The 11,046-nt window shown below is 40.9% G+C and overlaps 2 protein-coding genes across 2 annotated transcripts; both read right to left on the minus strand.

Annotated features, from left to right (window-relative positions):
- Window positions 1-1,230: 1,230 nt before the first annotated feature.
- cfap161 (cilia and flagella associated protein 161) lies at window positions 1,231-4,369 on the minus strand (the record flags this gene model as incomplete). The annotated part of the gene is made up of 8 exons (XM_083973530.1): window positions 1,231-1,417; window positions 1,887-1,960; window positions 2,142-2,264; window positions 2,447-2,482; window positions 3,129-3,210; window positions 3,317-3,534; window positions 3,624-3,713; window positions 4,298-4,369. The coding sequence occupies 8 exons, from the start codon at window positions 4,367-4,369 to the stop codon at window positions 1,231-1,233; spliced, it is 882 nt and encodes a 293-aa protein (XP_083829656.1).
- A 909-nt stretch (window positions 4,370-5,278) lies between these two features.
- cers3b (ceramide synthase 3b) lies at window positions 5,279-10,640 on the minus strand (the record flags this gene model as incomplete). Its single annotated transcript, XM_083973129.1, has 10 exons — window positions 5,279-5,466; window positions 5,585-5,738; window positions 5,825-5,931; window positions 7,527-7,655; window positions 7,832-7,924; window positions 8,020-8,070; window positions 8,412-8,469; window positions 8,627-8,745; window positions 10,101-10,218; window positions 10,468-10,640. The coding sequence occupies 10 exons, from the start codon at window positions 10,638-10,640 to the stop codon at window positions 5,350-5,352; spliced, it is 1,119 nt and encodes a 372-aa protein (XP_083829255.1). The 3' UTR covers window positions 5,279-5,349.
- Between the last annotated feature and the right edge of the window lie 406 nt (window positions 10,641-11,046).

Genomic DNA, 11,046 nt, shown 5'->3' on the forward strand with positions numbered 1-11,046 from the left:
TTGAAACGTGACTCCCCGAGTCGCGTTCAGCGCTGTCAAAACGTACAGAAACGTTTCCACACAGCGGCCACCGTGTATCAGACGCGCTGTGGCCAACAGCTGGCTGCCGCTGCCTCAGACAACAATTAGATGACACCCACACCGGAAAGGTAAATGCAAGTGCGACATCTTCTTTAATTTCTGTTGTGAAACGTTGCAAACCGGTGTAAATGAAATGTTTTTCACTTGAATGCTCCCTGAACAGGAGGCTGTAATAAAAGAAAAAGGTCCTCACTGCACTGAGCGTTATCTATGACGGAGGATACACGTGTGTGCACATTGTACATACATGATCAGAGTTGACAGGCTACACACACACGCGGGTGCGCACCCACGTCACCTCCACCATAGAGCAAAATTAATGTCCACTTTAAGCATTGCTTAGATATTTTTCACTGTGTTTACTATGCAGACACATGATGCCCGAAAGGTAACACCACCTGCTTGTCATGTTGTGCACCCATGAGGGAGGGTTGAAAGGGGTGGTCTACTCATTTCATTTAGTTAATGCACAAGTGATGGACATAATAGACTAGAACTATATAGTAGTTCAAGTAGATTCAAATTAGACAAGTAGTACTATTCAACAGTGAAGTGAAGCAGTAATGTCCCAGCTACATTAACATCTATCTAAAGTTTGTAACATTAGTGAACATTCATGAATGGTTGATTATAGACGGCCTTACACGTGCATTGACACAAATGGTTGAAATAATCTACATGTGAAAATAAATTTCCTATAAAGAAGCAAGAATTAAAACCAATACCACCTTTTTAGATGTCGTTACCACCACACTAATAAAAATCATCCCATCCATATCTCATGAATATCCCCTAAAAAAAAAAAAAAGATAACAAGGGAATTTCAAAATGTTTGGAAGACTGGCCAAGTCACACTAGTGTCCAGTATCACATTTAGTTTGCTGTTATGCTATTGCCTAACTAGAACACAGGGAGTGTTAGAAGAAACATATCAAGTGCTTCTTTCTACATAGCCTCCTGGTGGCTCAGTTGGCATGTGTATCATATGACATTCAAGCAGGAGAACTGCGTGGAATCTCCTTGCACAAGAAAAAACAAAACCAGTGATCCAAAAAGGGGGAAAAAATATCTTCATTTTGAGAGGTGTGGGTGTTGTTGATGTTGTGTGTGTCTGTGCCTCTTTAAGTTTCAATATGAGAGCGGATTGTGTTAGACTTCGTCTGGGGTTGGCTGTGTGGGCCCCTCGTTCACCACTGTCTCTGGGTTTCTGAAAAGTACAAGCTCATCTCCTGCGGGGTCGGCGGTGCACAATATCCAGTGGTTTTTGTCCTGTTCAGCTTTGTGGGAGTCCAAGAAGGTGTGAGCCGTCACCTCATGCTCTTTGCCATATGCCGTCCTGCAGAGACACAACTATTAAAAACAGAACGACAGAGGGCATGCATGTGCTGTAACATTACTTGAGGCTGCCATGTTGGAGGCCCTTGTTTTTGTCGCTCACTGCATCTAAATTAGCAGTTTAACTGTGAGTTGTATTTCTGTGACACTTTGAGAGGAAACTGTTTATTTCTATTAAGATACGTTAGAATGACTGGGTTATGTCTGATTCTTGCACAACTGCATGGCCTAGTTGCCCTGGAGATGATGTGGAGTAGAGTCGGTCACCGTGACCTGATTTGAAGATATCGCCCTTTGTGTGATAAGACATCGTTTCACCATGATCCATGTCATGGTGGTTACAGTAACAGGATCTCACCCTTTATATATCAAATACTTTGCTATTATTTGCAACAAATTTCAAACGAACAAGTTGTCATCAGACATGGCACAAATCAAAAACCTATGTATGTGTTGTATTCAACACTTACCAAATGACTTGATCACCCAGAACAGCAAGGGCCTGGTTTGTTTTGCAGTGTATGATCAGCACTTTCTCATTAGCCTGTTATAAAGAGAAAAAAAGAAAATACTGTTGATGTTTGGTTAGAAATTCTCACGGCAACAGAGGTAATGGAAAGCAAAAGAAACACAAAGCATTCTGTGCTGGTTTTAAATTTAAAGAAGAGTAAACACTGATGTTGTAAAATGATTAGTCAGCCATGACATTTCCACTAACTACTTACAGGAACAGGTTGACCTTCATATTCAAGCCTCTCCTGGGGGTCAAGGTGCACTATCTTCCAACATGACAGAAGGGAGCAGTCTTCCAGCAAGTTGACCTCTTGCAGACGGGACTTCTTTGCACACTTCAAATGAAGTCAAAATAATATGAGATTAACAAAAGTGGACAATCTAGAGAAAATGACAAACACACCTGCTTCATTTGCTATTCATCTTTACGTATGCATGGAAGATCTCTGCATTTGGACTTTGTTAAACATCTAATCAGAGTTGGTTGCTCAGTATAATATATTCTGTGGTCTTTTACCTTTAGAAAGCTTTGCAGGTCACTTGTCAAGTAAAGCTGAGGGAACACAGGAAAAGTAAATCATTGAACACAGATACTGAGACAAGATATGTAATTTATGTGCTTCTTCAGAATCATTTATGGATGTAATACATTAGCCATTTAATAAAAACATGATATTCTCAGAATTCAACCACTGAATTTCTTAATACGTTGTGTTGATGTTGATGTTGCAGTCCCATAAAGGAGAGGGACTCAAAAAAAAAATGAAATATTGAAAAGTCAAAATTGAAGCAGCACAGATGGAGATAACCTGACTTCCCATTTTGCAGCTCTGTGGCATCTGTCTCTGGTAAACACCCTCTTCTTTCAAACTCTAAGCCTCACATGTGTAACAGTCTCCAAACCCAACTGAGTTAACCTGGCTCCATAATAACCCATCATCAAGCCTATTTTCTTTAAAAAGATCCCCTCTGAGCCACAGAGGATATTACACAACTGTTTTTACGAGCCACATGGTACTCCTCGTGACATACAAACTGATTTCCAGTTGTTAAATCGGAGAGTCTCTTTAAAATAGAGATCAGTCTTTGTGTAAAGTGCTATGTGTGACTCCACAACTTTAAAAGGCTGTTTGAGAATTTGGTCTTAGGAAGTTTGTGTTTGTTTGCGTGGGTATGTTTGTGCGTGTAAGTTCACTTACTCCCCTGGCAAAGCCACTTGTTGTTTTCAGGGAAAAACTCTGCCCAAAAACCAGAGTCGATCCTTCCGGACTGCCGTCTACACTGTAGTCACACAAGCAGCATTGCAAATTTCACATCTGTGAGTATTAGGCTACCATGTGTGTAGAGGTGTCTGTTTGTGTAGTTTTAAGTGTGTTTCCTTGTGTACCTGGTAATTATGAAGGCAGTGCGTGCACAGGGATGAATACCTCTTCCTGCACTGATCTCACATGGGGCCTGGATGCCGGGTGAAGGCATCTGTACCACACTGTTGATGTCTGCATTAATGCTTAATGTGGTGCACTCCCTGTTTTCTCTTCCTATGTTCAGCAACATCACTACATCCCCAATGTGCAGTCTTCCATCATTTGTCACGGAGAGATTCACCTACACACACGGACAAACATCATCATTGTATTACCTACCTCATTATTATTGTGTATAACTGTTGATGTTAATGGTTTAATGCAATTTACCGGTCCCAAAATGTTCTGTTTGAGGAAGTCTAATCTTTGAGCAGCAAGCTCACCCCTTTTCATCTTCTCCAAAAACTCATTCTTGGAATCCTGGAAAAAAACAATTAACATACCAGTACACAAAGTGTAATTTTAATGTCTACCAACAAGATCGCTACTGGTTAACAATAAAAGCTAAAACAACATGCAATTGAACTTTGTTCAAACCTTGGAGACTTAACAGTTCAAACCAACAAATCTCTCTTACTATTATACTCTACATTATATTGTAAGTATCATGATGCTCCTTTTTCATCTTTGTTTGCTTGCACAATTTGATGCCGTAAAATTATGGATGCAACACTTTTACTTACCAAAGTATTTCTACACGGTTGTAACTTACTGCTCCTTTTGATTAAGTAAAATTAACTTCTATCATGAATACTTCACTACTGATGCGTCCCAGAGTTGTGTAAACCTACTAAACCTGGGTGGCCAGATAATTATGCGTTGTTAGTCTGACGTTAACTGCATGTAAACATTTAAAAAGTCGTTCATGTTTAGACCGCGTTAAGTTACGTTAAGTTACTGTCAACAGGATGAGCCAACGCCATCGACTAACGTTACCAGCTCCTTTCAACACATTTAGCTTGTAGCTAACTAAAAGTTGTCACCACTTTGTCATTAAAACAAACCTCCGCTCGGCACATGTCTTCATACCAGTTTCCAATTTTAGCCTTTGGCCGATACCTTCCCATATGAGCCATTGTGACTATTTGTGAAATGTGAAGTTCTCCAGTGAGGCTTTAGAGACTCCAGTTGCCTTGGCAGCCGTTTCCAAGGTAACTGGTGGCAACAAAAACAACCCGTTTCATTTGCTGTCAGTTCTCGTCGATTCTCGCGAGAGTGCCGGTAGAGTCACTGTGCTTGAGCTTCATAATACCACGGCAGGGATCTATTATAGGATAATATAATACATCCATGTACCACAGTAGGAGAACATTAGTTTGCTCAAATTGTAGGCCTACTTTACTTGAGATCATGACCCTTTTCAGTTTTTTTTTTCAATCTCAAGCATAGTATGTGCACATGATCTTTTATTGTAGGCTGCCTGACCTTATATTATGCAAATCCCAGCAAGGTTTAGTCCAGCCTACCTGTCTAGGACTAATAAGCCATAAAATGAAAAACACCTGTGTTGGCGGGCAGGGCCTTTCATCTATTCTATAATTATGCACCATGCTGTATTATCTGAGCTTTGAGCAAGCCTACTGTGAGTGTGCGTGTAATATTTCCATGGATGTATTATGAATATTTCCTACTGAAATGTAGTAGCCTATAAGCTACAATTAAACTGGAAATAATCAAGTGAAGCAGAAAGACTGTGCCTGAGTAAATGTAGGTCTACTTTGTTATCACCACAGCTTCTCGTTATCAGCAAGAGACAAAGGAATGTGACCTTTGAACAGTCTTGAACGTACCCACACATGAATCACATCATTTTTCCTATTGTCATTCACCTTCAACAGCAAAAACACAAGAGCAACACTTTTTTTTTATTATATGTAGAACAAAAAGATTAAAAGATCTGAATTCAATGAATTTCAGAAACCATGTAGCCTATCTTTCAGTCAGTTTAGTAATCCTTCACAGAACCTATAAATACAAAATTCTCTGCCCATGTGTCAAACAGTTGCGATCCAGTAGTCTGTCTGTGTCCCATTTTCTCTGTTTCTGTCTGTCTGTGTCAGTGGCCATTGGCTCGGCCTCTGCCCCCAGAGCCATTCATGTGACTGCGTTTGTGGTTTTCCTTCGGTGACTCACTGTCTTCCTCCTCTTCATCACTTCTGTCATCGCCCTCCAGCTGCAGAATAAAGATGAGCCACAGAGAAGAAGTGGGAAAAGAGGGTGAGTCAAAGATGAGCTACACAACAATGCAGATATGACATAGCTTGATACAGTTCATCCAAACAGAAACAGACCTTGGTAAAGATACACTTGTAAAACATGCGTGAGATAAGAGCAGCCCAGTAGAGGTGCAGCATCTGGAGAACTAACAGCATGACATTGAAGAAGTAGTAGCCAAAGAAGGGAGGAAACTTCTCCGGTGGGTACACCCAGGTGCAGTGAATCACCCTGCAGGAAATATGCACACATAATATTTTCAATCATGACTTCAAGATCATCTGCATCATGCTGCATCTTTTGTTTCACACACCTACCAGAAAGGAAAAATGACAAGCCTTGTCAGCATGAAGAGAAGTGTAAACACCACAAAAATGCCGTTTGCGGTCTTTTGCCACTTGGCGTAGTTGAACACCTTTGCACCCTGTGAGACAAAAACATGGAGAATCAGGTAGCCACTCATGGATAAATAAATGGATGGAGAGATCAATGGCTTATATAATGCAATATGCTTATTTTAGTACACTGATAGAGAACTAATGGAAAACCAATTAAACTAGGCTAATGCAATTCTTTTGTAGTATATTTTTGGGGCTTTTGCCTTTAATTGATAGTATAGTATAGAGAAAGACAGGAAATGGGGAGGCAGAGAGAGGGGGATGACATACAGCAAAGGGCCACCATGGTCGGGATTCGATCTGGGACCAGCTGTAGCGAGAACTAATAGCCTCTGCATATGGGGCACCTGCTCTACCCACGACACCCGAACTAATGCAATTCTGATACAGTATGTCCATTGTAGTGCTCTAATGCAATGCACACATTGTATTAGAATAGATACATATAGGCTACATATACATATAGCCTACATAAATATATATTAAGTTTTGCAGAGAGCGCCATCTAGGGCACTCAAAATGCACTCAAAAAACATCCAGTATTAATTGTGGTGTTGTCATCGCATCTTATTCACACCAGTAACCCTCTACTTCCCCTCTTTTAAAAATAAGATATCAATTTCTACCCACGAATTTGAGTTGTGTTTCTTATGTGCATGTCATGAAATGTAAAGGATGTGGGCAAGGAAACACCCTCACGTTTACTGCTGTTGAAGTTGAGTCTGAGCTCCGAGTTCATGTAGAGGGAGGGGTAGAAAGCTAATGCTACATATCTGTTTCATTTGAACCCTTAACTATTTACTCAGACATTGGTCACGCTCGTGAAGCTTGTTTTTTGTATTGAATAAAATAGAAAAAAAACAAGAGTAGGGGAAACCGGGGACAGTAGCAACAGGGGATGGTTGCAACATGTCATTTCTTACACTCAAATGCAAATTGTGAAGAATGTGGATTCTGTAATCATCTATTAATTGTGTTGACTATTAACAGACAAATGTAAGTTTATTGTATATGTGACAGTGGTGGTCCTGTCACTATGCCTCCAATTGATCATGTGCCCTGGCTACCTGGCCAAGGGGATGTCCCTTTGGGTGACTGGCAAGCACGCGTGACTCTGGTGTGGGTTCAATCCCCGCCCGGGCCCTCTTCACCTTGCCACATATACAAATTTGGTCTCTGAGTAAGAGAGCCAAATGCAAAAAGTGTTGCAACTGTCCCCGGTCTCCCCTACTTGCAACTCTGCAGGACTCAGCATGTCAATTTATCTTCCGAGGAAGAGCACACCTACACTGCTCGAAACGTACATCACTACAATAAATTGACATGCTGAGTCCTGCAGAGTTGCGAGTACTCGTGTTTTTTCTATTTTGCTCATTGTTTGTACTCTGCACCTGCCCTCACTGGTGTGATGTGCGTGTCCACTCTGTTTTTTTTTTATATTGAATAAGCCATTAAATAATTGAAAGTTTGTTAGAACACAGCTTTGCTATGTGTAGCGTTTGCATTAGAACAGTGACGATACATAATTGCCACTTGTGTGACCACACCAGCCTGCAGGAAGACAACTACAGATATCCCATAGATTAGCATGCACATGCACGGATGTCAGAATGGCACTGACCTCCAGCAGTATGTCAGCAGAGTCATGAACTGCCATCACAATCGTTCCAATACGGATGTAGTTTGAAATCCAGGAGAAACTGAGAAGAGTCAATGTGGCTATATGATGAATCACCTGCTCTTTGAAGTCCTACACACAAGCACATGACAGGTAAACACTATGGCACCAGGATTTTAAATACATTTCAAATAAAGATCATTCATACTTTGAAAATGAAAAATAACATTCAGAAGTAAAATACAATAAACAATAATGATATTAGTGCATTCATTAATGTAAAAATCTGCATATATGTGTACACTTACTTTTCGTTTCACATCAAATGAGAGGCGAAGGAGCAGGGAAAGGTAGAAGCCCATTTCAAACAGGTAATACAAGTACTGAGATGTCAGCATGGACTGCATTGACACAACACATACATTATGGATGTTATCACACTTAATACTGTAATATTGTACATGATGTCCTGATAAATAAACAGCAAAACACTTACCTGTTTAGGGAAGCCTTCCCAAACCTCCCTCAGGTTATAAAGCCAAGGTTTCTGCAGCCAGCAAAAACAGAGAAGGAGATGACTTTGAGTTGGGTAATGGAGAATAGCATTGAAAACAGTATCAAAAGGTAAATGTTGGCCAATGAGCTCATGCATGTTTGTCTGCCATGTCAAGAAAAACCCTGAAGCACAGAAGAACATGAGATAGACAGATGAAGACGAGGAGTTTCACTTAGACAAAGGGAGAAAACTTGAGGAAACACCAAGATAAGGGAATAGAAATGTCACATAGAAGCAAATCAAACAATCCATGGAGGGGATAAAAAAAACATATGAAATATGAGTTACAGACTGTAATAAAAATAGTTCCTGTGATAAAAACAATGACTTACATCATGGAGAGCTAGGACTCCACCGAAAAAAGCAAAAAAATAAAACACACATCTCCAACTGTTGGCAGACGAGAACAATAATGTTAGATATTTGAGCACAGTCTCACATCGTGTCACACACACACACACACACACACACACACACACGCACGCACACACACACACACACACACACACACACACACACACACACACACACATAAATGTACACACACCTGGCCTCACAGAACCTCTTCCGAAGCTCTGGTCGCTCCTGGTTCCTCCTCCTCCTGAACCAGACTTGAACTGTTCTCTCTGGCCAACTCGTCTTTTTACACAGAGACCTCACATCGGCCTGAGACACGAGGGAGAAGAGCAGACTGTTACACCCTGTCCACCCTCTGTTTATTCTCTGATGAGCAAAAACTGACAAACAAAAATAAAACCAAATCATCTGTGCAACAGAGGGGTAAGATCTTTGTAATAAGATAAACTAACTGTTGAAGGTGCAGTGACCCAGTTTATCTGAAAAGACCAAAATGACAAATAGATTGTAAAGGGTTATTTCACTTATATTAAACATGCACCAACTTCAAAACCAATGGCAATAATATTGTTTATTGTATAATATAAGCTATTTCATTTCTCTGAATACTGAAGGTTCTATGTGGGAATATATGGACGTTTACTTTGGTTGGTAAATTACCATCATACAGCTATAAAACATTATGGGTTTGCAGTTAAGATCAAAATGAAGGGCAGATCTGAAAATAGGTGTGGTGCCATAATGTGATAATGATAGAGTAGCAATAAATGACGTTGCATGGATATGATGCCTAATACGGTAGTATACACTCACCAAGCACATTATTAAGCAACACCATACTAATACAGAGTTGGGCCTCCTACTGCTTTCAAAACAGCATCAACTAATATGGTCTCCACTGGATGTTGGAAATATTTGAGTTTTGTTTCACATCATTTCTGCAGATTACACTTTTTTTTATTGCAAATATCCTCTTCAACCACATCCCAAAGGTGTCCCTCTGGACTCAGATTTGGAGACTGGGTATAGGATCACTGAAGTTTACTGAACTTATTCCCATGTAATAAAAAAAAGGGTTGGGGTTGTGGGGGCTTGGAGTAGCCATAAGAAGATGGTAGGTTCTGGCAGTGGACACAAGGCAGGTTGACATTCATGCAGTTGATGTCAAATTCTGATCCTTCGGCTAGCTGCCTCAGCAGATCCATCAGACCGGGTTACAGTTTCTTCAGGACTAGAGTGGGAGCTCCTTCTTCACATATAGCTTTGATGTGATGTCCATCTCTGCTCCCCTCCCCCTGGTTACCTCTCATCCAGGCCAATTCTGGCCACTTCTGGCAATTCTCCCATGACCTCTCTCATCAACGAGGTGTTTCCATCCACATAACTTCTGTTCACTGGATGTTCTTTGTTTTTTGTTTGTGTGAAACTCCCAGCAGATTAGCAGTTTCAGAAATATTCAAACCAGCCTGTCTGGCACCAACCAAAATCACTGCGATCACATTATTTTCCCAGCTCTGATGTTTGACGTGAACATTAACTGAAGCTGCTGACATCTATCTGCAGGACTTTATGCACTGTCACATGTTTGGCTGATTGTACGAATAAGCAGGTGTGCAGGTGTTCCTAATAAAGCACAGTGAGAAACGGAAACCCCTTTAACATACCTGTGATGGAACCCTTGCTTGGCTGCAGAAGTACTTTTCTAGGATGTGGTTTGGTTCTGCTGTCAGACGCACCCTGTTCCTGATTCCCCAAACATCTGCAAGTGGTGAAGCCAGGTACCTGCAACAACACACGAGCAACGTGACAGTAAACGTGTGTCAGTGTATCAAGCTGCGTCTCATCTGGCAATGCAAAACTTTGTTTCTTCCGTCTAAACACAAGTGGCCTGGTTCGTTTGGAGTTTTCTTAACATTGCTACAAAACAGCTTGTGCAACATAAATTATCCTAGTCTTGTGAAACCAGACGATTGCATTACTACACTCAGACACAGGCATGTTTTCTAACTTTACTGCACAGTATATTCCCACCTTTCAAACAAGTATCTGACCAGCAGCAGGCCGAAGGCGCAGGGCAGAGCAGCGTAAAGGTGAGAGGCTTTAGCGTAGACACGACCTTCATCGTCCTCCAGGTCAGACCAGGAGACGTTCCCCGGAAGCCACAGACGCTCCCACCACAGCCACTCTCCAACTGTCTGCAACATGCTGCTGGGAAATGTGAAATACACCACAAAAAGTTACACATTCAGTTTTATAAACATGATGCAATAGATGTTTTTTATTTAAGGCTTATGAACTAGTTACTAGTTTGTTTACTATAAACAAGTCAGGTTTTGACTGGGTACATTGTTTTCTGCACTGTCCTTCGTAGAAAGTCCTTTTTCTCTAATATAACGCTAAGACCACATTAAATATTTCCGCCCTTATTGCATAAACCAGTGGTGGTGACTCTGCGGTAGCCAAACCAGTTTTTTTTTTTAAGAAAAAAGCTGAATATAGCATACAGTGGCATGATGAGGCAGCTAGAGCTCTGATCCAAGAGGAATTACAGCCAAAAATGCACCATGGTTTGGTTGTCTTGAATCTCCAATGCCATTTTTTTTTTTTTTT

Source organism: Trachurus trachurus (assembly GCF_905171665.1).
Source record: "Trachurus trachurus genome assembly, chromosome: 6".
NCBI lineage: Eukaryota > Metazoa > Chordata > Actinopteri > Carangiformes > Carangidae > Trachurus > Trachurus trachurus.